This window comes from Lipotes vexillifer, unplaced genomic scaffold (assembly GCF_000442215.2).
Source record: "Lipotes vexillifer unplaced genomic scaffold, Lipotes_vexillifer_v1.1 scaffold796, whole genome shotgun sequence".
Classification (NCBI taxonomy): domain Eukaryota; kingdom Metazoa; phylum Chordata; class Mammalia; order Artiodactyla; family Lipotidae; genus Lipotes; species Lipotes vexillifer.
The window spans coordinates 2122699-2142786 of NW_006773072.1; the positions used below are offsets into that span (position 1 = coordinate 2122699).

Consider the following 20088-nt stretch of genomic DNA (forward strand, 5'->3'; position numbering starts at 1 on the left):
GTTCAGCAGAACACAGTGCCTACTGCTGCCTGGATTTCTATTTTGCCTTATCTCACTGAGTGCTGTGGACTCAGGAACAATCCTTATGGTTCTCTGTCTTGGAGAGTAGAGGGCATGTTGTCAAGCCCCATGATGGAAACACAGTGGTTCCACAGTGTGGTGCACACACTTTGCTCGAATAAAAGCTTCTTCACTGTCACCTGGTGGGAGGTAAATTTTCTGAAGTCTGCCTGGGCAGCAGAGCCCCTGACTTCCCGGAATACCCTGCAAAGGTTGCATGATGGGGCGGGATGACTGTGCAGTGGAGACAGGAGAGCTATTGTGGAGGTAGGTGGGTGCGTGAGTCATACAGCCGTGCAGACGCCACGTGGCCTGCAGTGGACATGTTCCGTGTTCCTGCCAGTACTGTATCCCTTTGTGTTAACTACAGTAAGACTCGTCTTTTTCACTCTCAGCTATAGTTGTTGATTCTCCCCTGGCAAGCCCAGCATCGGAGGCGGACATACACAATTTCACTAGAGCTCTAACTGGCCGTAAACTGTGTGAGTTTAGTCTTTAAACCTGATCAGTTCTGCTCTCAGCATCTTCCTCTAACTCATCTCCAGGTTGAGTTCCCCATCGTTTCCTCTGTGTCCCCACTGCATTTGTTACAGCAGGTGGTATTTTGTTGAATTGTCCATCTCTTTCACTCAGCAAGGTCCTATGGGGCAGAGGCAGTTTGTTTTAATCCACTTTGTTTAGGTTTAATCCTTTTTATGTCTCCAGCACCTAGCACAGTGCCCAACACAGAGCAAAAGCACAATAAATGTAGGCTGCATGTCTATATAAATGAAGGAATAAATTGATGAATGCATGAGGTCAGTGAAAATTCTTCCAAGAACAGTAGGTAAAAAATTTGACAGTTATGCTCATTTCAGTGTGTCATCCTGCAGATCAAATCAACTAGGGACCCCAATTCTACATGCTGCTCATTGCAAAATAGGCAGATTTGGGGTCTTCCGAAGTGTCTTTGCAGATTGACCCTCTTAGAGCAGCTGGGCAGTATTCGTGGTGGAGCTCTAGACCAAATTGAAAGATCTGGGTCTGCCCGGCTCTGCCCCTTTGTGGCTGAAGGACCTCAGACAGGTCAGCCTCGGAGCCTCAACTGCTCATCAGGAAAATGGGGCCATAATGGCAACAAGCCCTCCTGAGTGAAATAATGCTACTTGGCGAGCTCTCTGTGAGCCCGAAGCGATGTCCGACATCGAGGAAGGCTATCATCTCTCGCTGCAGCATCAACACCGCCCACCCGCCATCCTCACCCGGCCGTACCTGTCCAGAGCGTCCCTTGGCTCGCCTTGTCCTTCCTGCCCACAATAACAGCCGTAAGATTCAAATTCCTCCGGGCACCGGGATGTCAGACAAAAGAGCATCTCTCCAAGCTGTGGCATCACCCAAGTGTTGTCCCCGCTTCCCAGGTGCAGGAAGGTAAACCTGTCACAGGCTGATGAGAAACAAGGACTCTCTGTCTCTCTCTCTGGCCTCCTCCTCCTCTCCCCTCCTCAGCCTGCAGCTTGTGCTAAGCTAGGTGAAAGTCCAGTGTGCAAACTCCGTTGTCCTCAGTTCAGAGGGGGAAGAACCACGAAACCGGAGGCCTGCGCAGGGCTCCTCCCCAGCCCCCTTCTCGAGAGCCTTGCATGCGTGGAGGGCTTGCCCAGGCATGAGCAGAGTCCTCCTGTGTGTCCCACTGGCCGTGGCTGCTTGCCAGTGTGGGGCCTTTGCCAAGGCACCCGAGGGAGGACAGCCAAGGAGAACCATCCAAACCCAAGTGTTTGATTCTTTCCAGCAAACCACGCTGCGCATGACGCCAAGCTCTTTCCTTCAGGGCCAGTAAGAGCCACAAGAGCCCTTGGTCAGGGGTTCCTTTCCCCGGCTCGGCCTCCAGCCGCTGATGGCTGCAGGCTCATCTGCCCGCTCTGAGAATCGAAGTGCTCAAGCGGCAGGAGGGATGGCGCCTCCTAGTGGCACCAAGTGGGACAGTCACAGTACGATGCGGTAGCCGAAGGGGCTTGGTTAACGACTTCACCAGAGGATCCCGAGGCCGGGAGAGGACAGACATCTCTGCCTGCTTCTGCTCACCTTTTCCAGATGTCTCCTCAGGACCACTTCTGACGGATGACACAGCCAACCCCAGAGATTTAATGCCGGCAGGGACGATGGTTACACCTTTAGCTGTGGCAACAATCTCTGCAGACCCTGAAAACACATACCTTTATGGTCCGTATCAGAAAAGTGGTTCAAGAAGAGGTTTGCAGATGGACATGTAGTCAGGGCCAAATGCAGACAGAGCATCGGGAGAGTGTCTTCAAACTTGGTCTGCAGGCATCAGGGCAGAGCCTCAGGGATCCATGGACACTACGTGAGAATTTCCAAATTTCCTACGATAACATTAAAACTGACAGAACCCCAAGCTAGACCACCTGGATGACATCTCGTGGGCGAGAAAAGTCATAGCCTCTCAGGCCTATATTTGTGCTGTGTTTACCATCATGAGCCTGCCGAGCGAAGGTCCATGATGATGCTCACGGGTGATGAGATAAAAAGAATGGTGGAGAGATTAAGCCAACTCACGGTACTCAGTAATGCAAACTCCTCAAAGCACTGCATCAGCTTCTCCTCATACTCAGAATTAAGTGCAAGGTCCTCTCCATGGCCGTCAAGGCTGCCCATGATGTGGCTCTGCCTGCCCCAGGCAGGCTCCCTGGCACTGTCTGGATCTCCCTTTGCTCTCAGACCTCAGTCCCACCCCACAGGCCAGATCTCCAGCCCATTGTGGTCCAGACCAAGGGAGCATCAGTAGGCTCCGTGCCCACTCATCTGCTGACCCAGGCTCAGCTCCCAGAGCTCTGGGTAAGACCTGGGCCTCTGACTTGCAGTCCTTCCCCAAATCCACCATATTGGTTTGCTTTATACATCTGGGCTTCTGTCTCAGCTTGCTCAACACTGGTCCTGATGGGTTAGAAGCAGCCCTTTAGTAGTCCTGTTGTAACCTCAGTCTCCTAGGTTTAGTATCCTGCCCAGCTCTCCAACCCCACAAAAGTGAATCAGAGGGAACAGTGGAAAATAATGAGCTACCTTTATTTTCTATTAAAAATGGGTACAGGTTTTTTGTTTACTTGTTTTCAAATTATAGTAGGCACTATTGGCTCCTGGCATGTGCATATGAATGTAAATTGGTTCAATTTTTCTCCAGGGCAATTTGGCAACATATTGAGAGCCCTGAAATGATTATACCTTTTATCCAGCAATTCATCTTCTAGGCATTTATCAGAAGTGGATAGGCATAAAGAAAGTGCATATCTATTATTTATAATAACACATGTTGGAAATAATTGGTTAAGCAATTTATAGGATTCCATACAAGAAACCATTGCACAGCCTCTAAAAATCATGTTACAGAAAAATACTTCATGTCAGAGGAATATCTTCTCATTGTATGAAGTGATACAATGCAGACTGCAAAACCGTGGCTGCCAAGTGGTCTCAAATTCATTTTATTTATGTTCACAGATGTGCTCACTGTGGGTTGGGGCAGACTGGAAGAAAGCATCCTCAAATATTAAAAGTAGCTATTTTTATAATGTGGATTTAAATAGACAACTAAGTACAGTTCTCTATATTTTTCTAAATGCATCTCTTTAGCAGGTAGGTTTCAATATCTTCCTACTAATAGATCTATTTTCTAATTGCACTTGTCTAATTTTGGGCTGGGGGATATAAAAGTAAATTGGCTTCAACGATTTCTTTCATTCTGGGGAACACACTTGATTTCATAAATATATGGGGGACAACAATATATACAACATATACAAAGCTGAGCATGCTTACCTGGAGAAGGTGTGGCCCTTGCATCTTCTGTGTCTTCCTGGACTTGGCCTGGTTCTGTCCCTAGAAGAAGAGAGAGGGAGTAAGCATTAACTCCAGTCTGTCCCATCTTGGTCTCCAGAGGCAGCTCCCATCCCACTGAGCCCAGGAGGCAACGTGCTCCTTGCTCTGCCCCTGGTCGCCTCCCAGGAGAGCTGGTGAAGGGCAGGGTCCCTGCTGAGCTAAAAAAACCCCAGACTCAGGCTTGCTGATAAACACAGTCGCAACTTGTCATGCTAGAAGCAGGTGAGTCTGTTGAAATACTTTGAGAAAGCAGACTTCTCCAGAATTTGAATGAAAATAAATAAACATAAAAATTGCATTTTTTGAACAGAGGAGAATAAGGCAGCAGAACTGTGTGATTCCAGTTGCTTGTGGTGTGGCTCTAGGAAGGCTGCTAAGCCCTGGTTTCTTTGTGAAATGAATCTGTTGCTGTTTAACAGTCACTAAGCTTCTAGTATGCTATAGAATGAGTGTGTGTTCCCCCCCCCCACCCAGATTCATATATTGAAACCTAACCCCCAATAGGATGGCATTTGGAGATGAGACTTTGAGAGGTGATTAAGTCATGAGGGTAGATCCCTTGTGATGGGATTAGTGTCCTTATAAAAGGGACCCCAGAGAGCTCCCTCATCCCTTCTCCCATATGAGGACACAGTGAAAAGGTAGCCAGCCATCCATAACTAAGAAGTGGACTCTTACCAGAACTTGACGATGCTGGCATCTTGATCTTGGATTTCCAGAGCCATGAGAAATGAATGACTGTTGTTTATAAGCCACCCAGTCTATGGTACTTTGTTATAGCAGCCAGAATGAACTAAGACTTACTACATGCCATAGACAGCACTAAGTGTTTCGATTACATTAACTCAATAACAACCCCGTGAGTTAGTACTATGCTCACCCTCATTCACAAATGAGAAAGGGGACACACTTGCTCAAGGTCACGGAGCCAGGAAATGGTGACATGCAAACTTGGGCCACCTGGCTAAAGTTGACCCACTTAACCACTATGCTAAGCTACTATTTCCCTTCTGGCTGTACCCCAGAGAGCTAGAGGTGGGAACTCCAAAATGCTTTGGAAAGGAAGGAACTGCCTTAACTTCAATGTGCCAAAGACCAAGTTTATGATGATGTTATGTGAAAATCAGGCTTTGAAATTTCCTGATGTGGACACGAATGCTCAGCAAAGAGAGAGAATCTTGGCAGTTCTAAGCTGGGGCAGATGGTTCTCGTCAAAGGCAGAATGTACAGATTCAGAACTAAAGGAATACTAAGCTGTACTACCCTGGGGAAATGACCCCACCTCTCAGAGCTCCTCCTTTATCTGTAAAATGGGGATAACAACGGGCCTCTAGGGTGAAGGAGGATTAACCCAGAGAAGGCGCATAGGGGCCTAGGAACCCGCCGACACATCGGAGGTCCTCAACAGTGTCGCTGCGTATTAAGCAAGAAATCCATTTGTTTACTTAGTCACTCTTAGTAAACCATTATTATCAGTTACTTATTAATAAAGGAGCCATGGTTGTTAATGACCACAAGCAAAGTAAATATGTTAATTCTTCTGATGACATCTCGGTCTAGATACTTTTAAGTAGGAGGTTGTTCTCTGTGAATCACTATTGTATAACAGAAAGCCTGAATGAAGTCTGGGGTTAGAAACCAGTCTACAAGTCACTGCTGAATGACAGAGCTTTTAACCTCCCAGAGCCCCAGTTTCTGATATAATCTGCAAAAAGGGTCTAATAATATTTCCTCCAGGCCATGTCAAAAACTGGTCACCAGAACTGAACACAAATATTTAGATGGCATTTCTCCACTGGGTTTCTTGCTGTCCTCCTATGTAGTCCCCTCTGCTTACTTGTCCTGGAGAGAATGGTCAGTCGGGCAGCTCTGGTCTCATCCGCCACTGTGAAAAGAAACCTCCACATCTCAATTACCAACCCAACTCATCACCTTAGCTGAGCAGAGGAGAAATGGCCCATGGCAATCTGATCAGACTATGTCTGGATGTTGTTGCACCATTACTTCCCAATTCAGTGGACAAGAGGCCAGATAAGGGCCAGTCCTGTGTTTAAGCAAAGAGACCAGCAAATGACCTCTATGGGAGAAAGGGCCATTATTTCCCCTGGTTGGAATGGCTTTGTTGGGGAAGGCAGCTGAAGAGGGAGTTTAGGTCTAGAAGTAAGGATGGAGACAGTGGCGGCCTCAAACCTCAGCCCTACCACCCAGCTCTGGGCTTGGACAACTTCTCTCTCCATCTCAATTTACCATCTCAGTATAGAGGATACAGCAATTATTTCATAGGGTTGTATGATCATTAAATGAGATTATGTATTTTAAGCAAGTCATCCAGTATCCTGCATGTGATTTGACATTGTATGAGGTTTTTTATAGTCACACTAGAATTTTTGGAAGAAGATGCTGGCCCAGAATCTTCCCGTGCTCTGTCTCATTCTCTGGTCACCACAACGGACCGGGATAATCATCCCTTTCCAGGGATTGGTAAACTATGGCCCGGCCCTCAGCCTGTTTTTGTAAATAAAGTTTTATTGGCACCACAGCCACACCCATCCAGTTACAGATTGTCTATGGCTGCTTTTCTGCTGCAGTGGCAGAGTTGGGTAATTGTGACAGAGATCCTCTGGTCCACAAAGTCTAAAATATTTACTATCTGGCCCTTAACATAAAAAAATGCTGATACCTGCTTTATGCAAAGGGGAAATTAAAGCTTAAAGAGCTTAAACCACACTTCCCAAGTCACACTGATGAAAAACGGGAGAGCAGGGAATCCATCCCAAATCTGCCTGACTCCGGAACATAATTTCATCCCATAATGGTGAGAGAACAGCTACAAACCCCACACCTTTTCCTCACAAACTGTCCCACCTGCACCTGCATGATTGATTTTTGAGCCCGCATTCAGGCTGCCCCCTCCTCTGAGGGCATTTATGGTCACTGCCTAGGTCATGGATGTGAGGGGGTGAGTGCATTTGTGTTGGGGAGTGAAGATGAGCGTGTATCCCCTCACTTCCTCCCGTTAGACTCTAGACTCGTTGAGGAACCTTATTTACTTTTGAGTCTTTTCCAGGGTTGTGCCACAAAAGGATGATGGTTCAGGCTGAAGAAAGTGAAAAATGTACGAATTTGGGGTTATTTTGTGATTGTCTGGTGGGGCCATGAAGCCTGTAGCTTATCCTCAATTTAGAAGGGACATGGCCACTGCCAGTCATGCTGGGAATGGCTGCCGGTTGGAAGCAGGGCATATGGTGGAGCTTTGGTCTGGTGTTGGTGCCATTTCCTCTTTTCTCTGGACCCGGTCTCCAAGGCACGGGCTGTCCGGAAGCCGCTGGGGATGACATGCCTTTGGACATGGAGGATGGCTGGGGGTGAACACATGAGCCTGTGCTTTTAACCTGGCAGAAGCAGCAGCAGCAACAGCAGAGGAGAGCAATACACAAACCTGTAGGGCGGTGGGCGTGCAGCACGGTCTCCCTGAGGTGAAGAGTTGCCAGAGTTAGCAAATAAAAACCCAGGATGCCCAGTTCAATTTGGATTTCGCATGAACAAAAGATACATTTTTAGTAGAAAATCCTGGGACATGCAAATCCTGGGACATACTTATATTAGCAAAGTATGTGTTGTTGATCTGAAGTTCAATGTCAGATGGTCGAGGGCGGGGTCTGCGCTTTATCTGACAACTCTCCTAAGGTGGGACTAGGAGTGTGGGAGAAAGCTGAGCAAGTAGAGATTTGGCAGTCAAAAGGAAGTAGGAGGGGTTCTAGAATGTTCCTGAGGCAGTACCATTGTAAGCCCAGGCAAGGAGCATTTTAAGGGAGATAATCCCAGCAAGCAGGCAGCTGGCACAATCAAAACACGGCAGAAAGAGACTCACAGACTTTGAAAACAAACTTATGGTTACCAAAGGGGCAACGTGGAGGGGGGATAAATTAGGAGTTTGGGATTAACAAATACACACTGCTATATATAAAATAGATAACCAACAAGGACCTAGTGTAGAGCACAGGGACCTCTACTCAATATTCTGTAATAACCTACATGGGAAAAGAGTCTGAAAAAGAAGGGATAGATGTATATGTATAAATGAATCACTGCTGTACACCTGAAACTAACACAACATTGTAAATCGACTATACTCCAATAAAAAATAAAATTTAAAAAAAGAAAAGAAAGCTACCCTACAAAAAAAAAAAAACAACCCACGGATATTTGGGTTCCATACCGGTCCCCCTGTGTTCATCTTCTCCTGAGAGGGCCGTCAGGCTGGAGTCCATGGGCTCCACAGGAACCACTGCAAAAAGAGCCCCCAGGAGCAACGAGTGAGGGATGCAAGTGCCAAGCGTCCCCAAGGACAGGCTGGATGGCTGGATGAGGCAGGAGGATAAGGGGGCTGTAAGAGATGTTCCCAGAAGGGCTGCTTGTCCTGCCTTGGGATACCTCTGCCTCTCGCACACTGCCCAGGACACGGGTGCCCAGCAAGGCCCCCCCTCGGGAGGGACTCCAGCCAGGGCTGGGTTCTGGTGGGGAAGGCGACACCATTGGACACAGGCTGTGGCGATGAAAGGGCTGCAAACTCCGAAGGTTTTTGCCTATGGAGTGTGGTCCCAATTTGAGAAGACCTGTGTTCAAAGGGAAGGCAGATGGCAGAGAGAAAAGGGCGCTGACTCAGAACGTCCATAGAGGTACAACCCGCGCCCACACACGCAGCCATACACACACGTCAGCCTATACATGCCTATACACAAACCCACACGTGCACACACCCATACACACTCATAGGCACGGGCACACTGCATCCACGCACACACAGCCATATCGGCTTCCTCTTTAACAAACACTGCAGTGCTAATTCTGAGAAAGAGAGCCCGGCCCCAGGAAAGGAGGGATGGTTGGCAGAGGTGCACCTCGAACTTCCCATCCCCATGTACTCACAGTATTGGGACTGAAAGATCGTGGGAACTTTGGCAGACAAGGAATGATGGGCATAAACTTAACTCTCACTTTTTTCATAAGATGCATGTTTTAGAGTCAGAATCATCCCTTGCTTAGTTCGGTAGACAGTTATAAGGAGGCTACCCTGTCCTGAAAAGTGACACACGAGAAAACAGCTTCCCCTTCAAGGAGCCTCACCTGGATCCAGGCAGCTTCTTGTGCTGCAGGCTCTGGGGGGCAGAGGAGGGGGACAGCTGGTCTGTTCCCGGGAGGCCTCAGTGGCCAGGAGGGCCCCCAGCCAGGAGGGGCCTTGCCCCATCTGAGCACTGGACCCTGTCCTGCTTACAACTATAGGCCGAGAGAAAGAACCTGGAGTCTCCGTCCTAACTGGATTAAATTCACACCTGTCTACGTAGAAAGGGCCATTTGACTTTGGGTGTGAACTGAGTTTATCAGAAGTAATGGCGTCTCCGGCTGGGGGATGTGGGCACGTCTTCAGTGCCATGGGTCACTCCAGCTTCGGTGAGGCAGGCCGGGTGGAGGAGGTGTATCCACCCACTCCCATCAGTAGCCGGAGCCCTGTGGTCCAAACAAGAGCAGCTTCCCGAGAAGACCTTACCTCTGGGCAGAAGTGTCAGCGCCTCTTTCCTGCTGGTTGTCTCTGAAGAGAAAGCACATGAGAGAAGTGGTTCTGGAGAACGTTAGAAGGTGCTGGACTTGGCATCTGAAGAAACGCAGCAACGATTGGTCCCATACCAGCTCCCGCCGCAGATCGCCATCCCCACTGCTGATGCAGGGCCCGGATCTTCCTACCTGGAGGCTGAGCCAGACAGAAGGACGTGTCCAGAAGTTTCAGGGAAGAGTTGATACTGGACTGAGCCAAGCACTCTATGGCAGCCTTGTCACAGGTACACAGCAGGTGCTCACAAGCGTCCCCGGACTCTGTACACAGAGCAAGGGCAGAACAGACCGGAAGAGCTCACTGGGAATCCCAAGAGGTGAGGCAAACTCTAAAACTGACTCCCGCTCTGCCCCCAAAGCCCTGATTCTCTTGCGGTTTTCTTCATCTCATCCACGCCAGCTCCATGCCTTCTGCCGTGTGGGCCCAGCCCGGGAGCCATAGGCACTCCTTTTCCCCCGCACTTACACCCTACTGGCTACTTTCAACCTATTGGAGTCTGACGTGCGTCCCCATCTCCACTCCACCCTCGATCACCCCCTGCCTGGGTGATGTGAGTGACCTCACTGGCCCTCCCGCCTCCTGCTCGGCTGCCCAGCCTCTTCTCACTGAGGCGCCAGAACGGTCCTTTTCAAACCCAGGTCAAACTATACCTTTGTGTGTGTGTGTGTTCAGAACTTTGAGCAACTTCCGCTCTCAAAGTAAAAGCCACTGGCCCCTGTTCCTTCTCAGACCTCACCTTCTTGCACTCCTCCCCCGTCTCCCCACTTCTGACCCACTGTCCCCCTTGTTTCTGAAACACCAGGCACCTGGAGCCTGGGGTCCACCACAGCTGCTTCCTCTCTCTGTGCTTCTTCTGAGTAGCCACAGGCTGGCATCCCTTCTCTCAGTCTTTGCTCAACTGTCACCTTCCCAAGGAGGCTTCTCTTGACTTTCTTATTTAAATAGGAACCCACACCCCAGCTCTCCCTATGCCTTTCCTCTGACTTATTTTCTTCCGCAGATCTTAGCATTATCTAACATACCGTATGATTTGTTTCTGACGTTTTCGGTGTCTGACAACCAAGAGGAAATTCCAGAAGGTCAGGGTACCCCCAACACGTAGGCGATTGTCTTACACTTGGTGTAGGTGCTCAGCATGCTTGAGTTGAGCGAGTGAATGAATGAGTCATGTTTCTTCGTGTTCACTGTGTTCCTCACCTTGTAACTTACACCCTTCCTGATTCTCTGAACTCCAGCCAGTCCATGTGACCTGGACTGTGGGACCAGTCAAAACTGGGTTCAAACTCTGCCTTAGCCACTTAGCAGCTATGTGACTTTGGGCAAGTTATTTAATTTCTCTGAGCTTTCCTCACCTTGTCTGAAAACTGGGGATAATGACCCCCATCTTATAGGGTTGTTAGGACAATCAGAGTTGCTGTGTATAACATCCGTGGCACATAACAGGCACTCAGAGAGGGTGCCCTAATATACTACCCCGGCTTGCCATGGTCCTCTTCCCTCAATGCCTTTGCCTATTCTACTTTTTCTGCCGGGATTGTCCAGAGACATGAAATAAAATTCCTGGAGTCACCCAGCTAGTTAACGTGGAGAGCTGAGATTTGACCCGACGTGTGTGCCTGATTCCTACAACCACACCAGCCTTATTCATTCCTCGTGGACTCAACTTCTGTCACTGAGTTCTCAACAGATACCAGTCACCATATTAACTGTTTTACACTTAACATTGTTTACGTTTTAAAAATGTAACATTGTTTTGCATGTAAGCATTACTTAATTTTTATAAGAAATCTCTGAAGCAGGCTTTCTCCTCCCTATTTTGAGGTTCCCAGTTGTTAAGTAGAAGGTCAGGGTATTCCCCCTAAATCACAATGCATAAGTAGTAAGCTATTTGCTCTTCTCAAGCGCCCAGGGTTGGTACAAGCATAAAATTGTAGATCATATAATCTGCTGAGCATCTATTGTTTCAATTCAAAAAGAATTTGTTGTGCCTCTACTCCATGCAAGGTACAGATGCCATAGATCTGGCCCTTGTAGGGCTCCAAGTATACACAGTGATGTTGCCAATGGTGATGATGATGAGGGTGGACCCTAGGAGCCCGGGCCTGGGATCTCTGAACTGTCATTTCTCAGCCCAGCCTCCTGGGACACCTGGAGATGCTCACCACAGGTGATACTCTTGCTGACACAGTTGACATCTGTGCTAAGCTTGGCGGGGTCTTGCAGACAGTCGATCTCAGCAGCCTGCTCGTAACACCTGCGATGCTGGAAGCAACAGCTGTGGCACGATGGGGAAGGGTCAGGGTGAGAGTGTGGGTTAGGGTCAGAAGAGGGGCAGGCAGCACATGATCATTCTGTGTCTCTGGTTGGTTTCTGGCAGTGGCCTGTTCCAAATACTTAGTGTATACACACACACCCACACACACACACCTGCCCACACACGATATTTGAATTTGAATTGTATTACCTATGCAGCAGTTGCTATTATTCTTATGAGCATTTACATATGTGAAAAGTGAGACACATAAAGCTCTGTAACTTGCCAAGGTCAGGGTTGATCACAGAGAGCGGCTGACACTAAACAAGGGAGTAAGGTGGCTCTTGCAGTGCATGCAGCAAGCAGTGAAAACCAGTGTAAAGGAGAAGACATACAGGCAGCTGTATGGGCAAAGCTACTAAGTTTCTCATTACCTAACTCGTAAGAATTTGGGGGAGTCAAGAGAATGTCTATAAAGACCCTGTCATGTGGTTGACACTCAGTAAACTATGGCAATTGTTTTTGGAATCTGGCGTGCAAGTTCGAGGTGGAAATAATCTATCCTCCAGGAGTCTGGAAATTCCCACCTCCATCACCTGCAATGTGTAAAGTAATTGAAATTGGGTAGGCCCACCATTCTGCCAGTTCTGGCCATCAATGCTTTGATCATTCAGACAGGGATGAATTACTGCTTCATTTCTTTGACTTCTAGGTTTGTGGGTGTTTTAATAACTAAAGGAAATGGTAAGGGAGGACCTGAAAGGAAAATACATTCCCAGAAATGGTTCTGGCACTGTGCCCCGAACAGAATCAGCCTCCCCCTTTCTGAATGTCAACGGGCTGGCTTATGGTCCCAGAAATGACAAACTGCCCTTTTGGTGCAGAAACAACTTACACCAATGGGAATCCTTCCCTATCTCCTGGGTGTCTGCGTAGATGAAAGCACACACTTTATCACACTGGATTTGGGCACAAATATAATACCAGTGAGGTGTAGACATGGTCCTGGAGTAGGGGTGAGATGTGGGTTCAATTTCCTGGTTCCACACTCCTGTTGCTGCTGCAGTTACTATAGCTCCAATTACCGCTATTGCGACTACTACTACTGCTACTGCTACTACTGCCAACACCACGTTACAGTTTTATTAGTACTGATGCTATTAATACTATTATTACTATGACTATTACTACAGCTACTGTGACAACTATTCTCCTACTACTGTTACTACTACTACTAACAGCACCACCACCACCACCAGTTTACTAGTACTGCTGCTGCTGCTTTTACTACTGTTATTACCACTATTACTATTAATACTACTATAGCTACCTAGACGATTGTTACTACTAATGTTGTTACTATTACTACTACTATTACAGCCTGACTGTGACTCCCACAATACTATTACTACTATCACTACTACTACTACAGCCCTACTAATATTGTTATCAATTGCAAATACTCTTGAAGACCTAATAAGCCTGGCAAATCCCAATCACTTTAACTTGTATTTACTCATGTAATCCTAAACAATAACTCTATGAGGTAGGTGTTATTTTTACCGCCATTTAGTAGATGAATAAATGGAACACAAAGAAGTAAAAGAACGTGCCTAACATCACAGAGTCCCTTAGGAACAGAGAATTGGAGTTACTGGGTTATAGGTGATATGCATAAAACTCTAACAGATACCACCACCTTGTCCTAATTGACTCTCCTGCTACCAGTAGCTATTTGCCATATCCTTGCTAACCCCGGATGCTTCTAAGATTTTAAATTTTATTGCACACACCCACATACACCTGCACACACAAACGAAGCCAAGGGAGTTTTCCGCATCTGTGCTCTGCCCAAGCCTCAGCCGGGCCTCCACGAGCTCACGTTTTGGTCGTGCTCACCTGTCAGACTCGTCCACAGGCAGCCCTTCCATCTCAAACCTGCAGGCACAGCCGTAGTCTTCGAAGTCCCGGGGGCAGAGACCAGCCACACACTTCATACCATTCACGAACTGGAGCAGTGCGGGGAAGTTGGTGAAGACATCCTGCAGCCAGGTGAAGTGGGAGCCCAGGCAGTCTGGGGGAGGGGAGGAGGGCGCACCAGGAGCCAGAGTTGAGGAGGGAGCCCCTTCTCGGGTGGATGGTGCCTTATCACCTACTAAGCACCTACTGTGTACTTAGGGCAATTCTAGACAATTGAAGGGAAGCAGTTCACTAGCCGTGGCCCTGCTGGTTGCCCACCTGACAGCCATTCATCCCTCTTCCTTACCCACAAAACTGAAAAGCACTCGAGGAAAGTAACCTCCTCCCCAAGCCCCTGGGAATGTTTAATAGTCATTCTCAGCTCATCATGGTAATCACACGCTTCCAAGACAAGGGCTAGTCTAGGGCTGAGCATGAAACCCAGATATGACCCCAAAGCCCTAAGGGTGAGACTGTTAGAAGCTTTTGGGAAACATTTCTTTCTTAATAAAGCATAAAGGCATGTAAGAGGGTCCTTCTGAGCTATACCTTTCTCCTTCCTTGAATATGGGGAGGATATGTTGGCTGGAATTGCAGCAACCACCTTGCAGCCATGAGGCCCCAAGCCTAAAGCTGAAAAACTGTTATGTCCAGGGTAGCAGTGGGGTAATATAGAACAAACGTGCTGGGTCTCTGATACCTGTGCTGAGCTACTGCACCAATGCTGGTGCCTTCAGATGGCTTATGTGAGATCATTAAATGTCTTCATTATTTAAGTCACTATTAGTTTGCTGAATGGATCCCTAATGATACAGTCCTAGCAATAAAGAAGTATAAATCAGTGCAGGAAGAGAAGGGATACAGACACTCATAATTTGCGGGCACCTCCTATGTGCCATAAACTGTGTCAAGTGCTTTATTTTATTTTATTTTATTTTTATTTTTAACATCTTTATTGAAGTATAATTGCTTTACAATGGTGTGTTAGTGCTTTAAATAACACAATAGTTAAAACTGATCGAGTGAGTAATGCTTTATAAAGCTTTCATTTGGTCTATGATCCCATAAACTTCTTGGGTCTTTTGTTTGTTTGTTTGTTTGCTTTGCTCTGCTTTTTTTTTTGGCAGCACCATGGGGCATGCCAGATCTTAGTTCCCTGACCAGGGATTGAACTCGCGCCCTTGGCAGTGAAGGCTCGGAGTCCTAACCACTGGACCACCAGGGAATTGCCCCCCATAAACTTCTTGTTAATCCTGTAAGGCAGATGCCATTCTGTCACCTCCCTTTCATGGGTAAAGAAATACCCATGTCAGAGGCATGCCCGAGGTATCCACCAGCAACAATGACTTACCCTAAACAGAAATGCTCTTGCAAACAAAATTGGCAAGAAAACAGTATCCACCTTTTTGACTTTACAACTCATGGTCGCCCTCTCTGCTCTCTGCCTTTCTGATTGAATGATCGTCAGGTACTTAATGAGGTGACCCCATAGCACCGATTTAAAAACACAGGGTCATCGTGGGGAGCTTGGGGAGATCCAAAGTTGTTTGTGAGGACCACGTCCACCTCGACTGTTCACGGCTCTTCTAGTTTCTTCCTACCTCATCATTCAAACTTCCCTTCCCGCCTTCTGTTTCCACACAGCCTTATCAGAAACATGAATACATGGTTCTACGCTGATGGAAAAAGCCACCCTAAGGTTTATGTGTATGTGTATGTGTTTATAGAAACATGCATTTTCATTCAAGAGCTTCCAGGGCACCTGCACTTAGTCATACATACATTTTAAGTGCAGTTTTACGCGCAGCATTGTCTAATCCCATAGCAGTTCGGAGTCACCTTGCTCATGTCCATCTTACTATAATCTTATTTTGGGTACTTTTAGTCATCAGTGATGGGAATCATAGTAATGCCGTGCGATTAACAGTCAAATAATAGATATATAACTGATCAGTGGAATGCTTCTTAAACTTTATGTATATTCAGTAGTTGAGAAGGAAAAATAAAACCACTTTTGTGGAAGGGGACCAAGCTCTGGACTCAGAGGAGGCCTTGTCCCTTCTGGCTGTGTGGCTTTGGGCAAGTTCCTAACTCCTTTGGCTCGGTTTTCTTGCCTGTAAAGTAGGGATGCCATTCCCCTCCTGGCCAGGTTGAGGTCAGGATGAATGAAGGAAGGACAACGAAGCCACCTGGCAACTCAGTGACTCACCGTGCGCTAAAGGGCACCACTACTCTCATCAGGACCTGGGTCACACTGTTGGGAGCTTGCTGACGAGGCTGTGGGAGCTCAGAGGGCAGAGCCCAAGGCCCTGGTAATTTGCTTAGATTTCCCACACACACCCCACGCCCTGACACCTGGGGGAATAAAAGCAAGTTCAGATTAAACTTACCAAAAATTTCTGCCACTCCTTCCACAGTTTTAAACACCCCATTGAGGAAAGTCATATCTAAGTGGAAGGAAGAGAAAATAAATTAGGCTTGAGGTCTACCCCTTTCCCTTCCCTGTCCACCCGCTGTGGGAAGAGTGAGTAAAACCCCTTCTCTAAAGATAGATTTGACCTTGGGCTAACTTTCTAGTAACACAGGTTACCATGGAAACCTGATAAGATAAAAACCGTGAACTGTGTTGCTAGGCAACAATGCTCAATGGTTAAAAAAAAAAAAAGGCCCGTGGATGGTGAGGTGTATCGGATGAACTACAAACACCTGGTGGAAAGTCGTCATTTTTGGGTCTCCATCAGCGTGACGACTCATTCAGTTGGGCACGTCCATTCTGGCATCCTAGAAATTACACCTATGCGGTGGTTACTAGGGGTACTGACTCCTATGGAGAGTGAAGCTTCTAGGCCAGGGCGGGTCCTGGGGCTCCTGCACCTGAGCCCCGTTCCCTTGTACCTGAGTTGTTACCTAGGGGCTCCTGGACTACTGTGTAGGTTGCTGCCAGGGCTCCTCTTGATAAAGAAGAATGTCTGGCATGGCCTGCTGGCACACAGTGCTTCCTGGCCCTGATCCTTCTAAAAGCCAAGTGTGGCCTGTGAGTCTAAATATCTACCTGAAGACCTCCTAGTGGGCATTGCACTTCCCATGGGGGTGATGCCATTTGGAGAGAGGCCACTAACATTTGTGTCTGGATGGGACTGATCACTTAGCTTGCGTGGGCTCCTGCACAAATAGTTCGGCTGACTCAGCTCACCTCTCTGCAAGGTCAGAAACAAACCCTTAACTCAGGGTTAACCTCACCAGCTAGTTCACGATGTATTGTATTCTTCAGTGATGCCTGTATAAGAACCCACCTGAGAAATATTTACAATCCATCACCAGGGAAACCTTCCGTTCCCCAAGGAACAATTACAGATCCCTCCCTTCTAATAACCAGAGGACTGCAATACATCATATTTTCCTTTTCGTCCCGCCTTTTAATGCAGTCACTACATAACCCTCATTCATCAGCCCATTTACTTCCCTCTTCTAGTCTCCCCTTTCAGCTGACCTGTGTCTTTGATGAGAGTTTTTAGTGCTTTATCTCAAAGGAGAGACCAACAGTGGGTCAGACACCAGAGTAAACTGTGAGAGAGAGGCTTTTGAGTCTTATTCAAATCACTTTACCTACAAATGCCACAGCAGTAAATGGCTCTAGGGTTTATTCAGAAGGGATCGATTTCTCTGCCGATATCCTAGACAGCTTTCTACCCAGCTATGTCTCCTAAGAAAAGATCAAAGGATGCTTACTGATATTTTCTGAGAGTCCTGGAGGCAGCTCCCATGGAAGATGTGGGGTGTCCAGAGGGTGGGCCACTGTAATGAGGAGAGCAGAGTTAGCACCAGCACTGCCGCTGCCCAAGTGCTGGGTTACAGCGGGAAGTGGTGGCCGGGATAGCAATGAGGATGCCCATAAATTCAATTCTAGACATATTTTTCTAGTACCTTCTATGTGCCAGGTCTCTGTGGTCACCTCTTGAAGAAAATAAAGGAGTGGCTGGGTAACCCAGTGTTTTATATTAGTTGGCCTTAAGGGAGTGACTTTCTGGTTTAGGATGGGGAGATTTGGGGACTTATCTTGAAGCTGTTGTTGCATATGAAGCATACAATTTTAACTTATATGGCATGTTTGTTTGGAGTTACTTGAGATGAAGGATTGGTGGAAATAAAAACAGGCATGGAAAGGACCCCAAACTCCAAGTAGTTTATAACTGAGGACAGGGGTTTCCCCCAGGCTATCAGCATCAAACTCACCTGGGATGCAGGCTCAGTAAAAGGTACCATCCTTGTGCCCTCACTCAAGTCTGATCCAGCAGGTCTAGAGTAAGGCTCAGAAATAGATATTTTTAACAAGCTCCCCAGCTGGTTTTAAAGTTGATGGCCTAGAAACTGCACTTTGAGAAATGTTGCTTGGGGGAAAATGATGATTTCTACAGTACCCGAATATTACTACCAACTTCGGTTAGTGTTTCATCAAGGTGGGAGGATGGGCAATGGGGACAAATGGATGGGAATTGGAATCTTAGTTCAACCAGGGACCAGCTCCCTAGAGGCTCAGAGGGCTTACAGACTTGTCCACGCTCACATTGCTTTCCCCCCTGGTTATATGCAGCATGTGAGTAGCCTGAAATGTTGAAAGATTTTTGTCTTTCTTCACTAAGTGGTCAACTTAGTCAGGCCCATAAGTTTGACATTGTTTGGAAACCTGCAAATCTGAAAGCCACAAAGGGTTGGCCTTCAAAGAAGCATGTTAGATTAAATTTATTCAGGAAGATGCCCCCAGTTGGCCCTGTTTGGCTTAGAGCAGGTTTCACGGCCTAAGACTATTGATATTTGGGCTGGATAATTTTCTGTTGTGGCTGTCTTGTGCGTTTTGTACCCCTGGTTGATATCTGGGGGACTGCAGTGAGCTGGGACAGCTAGGATCAATCCCTCTTGGATGCCACACTCCAACCATCCTGAATTGCTCTCAGTTCCATGAGTGTGCCCTGACCCCTGGGCCTTTGCACAGGCCATGTCCTCTGCTGGAGTACTTTGTCCATGACTCAGCCTGGCTCAGCTACTCACCATTTAAGCTTAGTTTTAACAATGCCATGTGGAAGTCTTTCCTCTCTCCCTCCCTCCATGTTGGAAGCCTCTGGCTAGTTGCCTGCCCTCTGAGCTCTCATGCCCACTCCCACCTTCTGGTGACCTCTACCATGGTACTATTCATGCTGATTCTCAGGGTCTCCTTACTTGTGGATCTCTGGCATTAGACTTTGAACACCTGAGGGCAGGAACCTCATCATAGTTCCAAAGCCTAGCACCTCATTTGGCGTACTGTTTGCTGAGTGGATTAAAGGAGACCATAAAGAATGACTTGGAAGGGCTGAGATGGGAGGCCTAGAGCCCAGGAAGGTTTAGACTGACTGTACTTGTCCAGGACAGAGAAAACAGGGGTCTTTCTTAAGACTCAAGACTGCAAACCCAAATCTCTCCAGGGGTCAGGCAGATGATTTAAACAAGAGAAGTGGTCCAGTGCTGGGAAACAATAAGGATTGGTGGAGACTGTGGAGAACTTGAGAGCCCCAGGTCACAGTGCGAGGGACAGCTGTCACTCAGCCCCAGGCCTTGGGGAAGGAATCCCACAATCCAGATCTTAAAAAAATTGTTGGAAGTCTGAATTTTTTGAAAAATCTTCCCATTTTAAACTCTTGGCTCAAATTTTAAATTAAAACAGCAACAAAAGCAGGTTGCGGGCTGATTTTAGTTTGAGGGTGAAGGGAAGATACTTTGGGTGTGTGCAGAGGGGCTTGGTGGGGTCAGTACTCCACCTAGGCCAGCCAGGCAGGGCTTGAGCTGACGTACACGGCTCAGCTTTTGGTTCCAACCACGGCTCCTCTCTGCCAGGTTCTCGGAATGGTTCCCAGGGAGAGGAGTTCCCTCCTGACTGAGCGCCATGGGCTGTACGGCGACAGTGCTCTGCACAATGCAGGCTTTCAGACCAGGAGGGAGACTCACAACTTCAGTTCTGTTCGCGCCCTTATCACAGAGCCCATGTAACTGCTCTGGCACTTTCTACATTAGGCACAACTGCCTCAGGAACTGTCTAATTAGCATACCAGCCAACAGCTAAGAATATTTACTGCCCACTTAAGCAGAGATTGTAAAATATGGCCTGCTGGGCTTCCCTGGTGGCGCAGTGGTTGAGAGTCCGCCTGCTGATGCAGGAGACATGGGTTCGTGCCCCGGTCCGGGAAGATCCCACATGCCGCGGAGCGGCTGGGCGCGTGAGCCATGGCCGCTGAGCCTGCATGTCCGGAGCCTGTGCTCCACAACGGGAGAGGCCACAACAGTGAGAGGCCCATGTATCGCAAAA

At 47.7% G+C, this 20088-nt stretch overlaps 1 protein-coding gene across 1 annotated transcript in view; it reads right to left on the bottom strand.

Annotated features, from left to right (window-relative positions):
• The window catches only part of OC90 (otoconin 90), a 27598-nt gene that overhangs the window by 4376 nt on the left and 3134 nt on the right, over positions 1 to 20088 (bottom strand). The window contains exons 2-11 of the mRNA XM_007448004.1: positions 17481 to 17595; positions 16142 to 16198; positions 13692 to 13866; positions 11701 to 11813; positions 9670 to 9798; positions 9476 to 9517; positions 8147 to 8215; positions 3868 to 3927; positions 2119 to 2235; positions 1312 to 1483 (exon numbers count right to left, since the gene is read on the bottom strand). Of these exons, the coding sequence (XP_007448066.1) occupies positions 1312 to 1483; positions 2119 to 2235; positions 3868 to 3927; positions 8147 to 8215; positions 9476 to 9517; positions 9670 to 9798; positions 11701 to 11813; positions 13692 to 13866; positions 16142 to 16198; positions 17481 to 17595 (1049 nt within the window). The remainder of the gene's footprint in view (positions 1 to 1311; positions 1484 to 2118; positions 2236 to 3867; positions 3928 to 8146; positions 8216 to 9475; positions 9518 to 9669; positions 9799 to 11700; positions 11814 to 13691; positions 13867 to 16141; positions 16199 to 17480; positions 17596 to 20088) is intronic.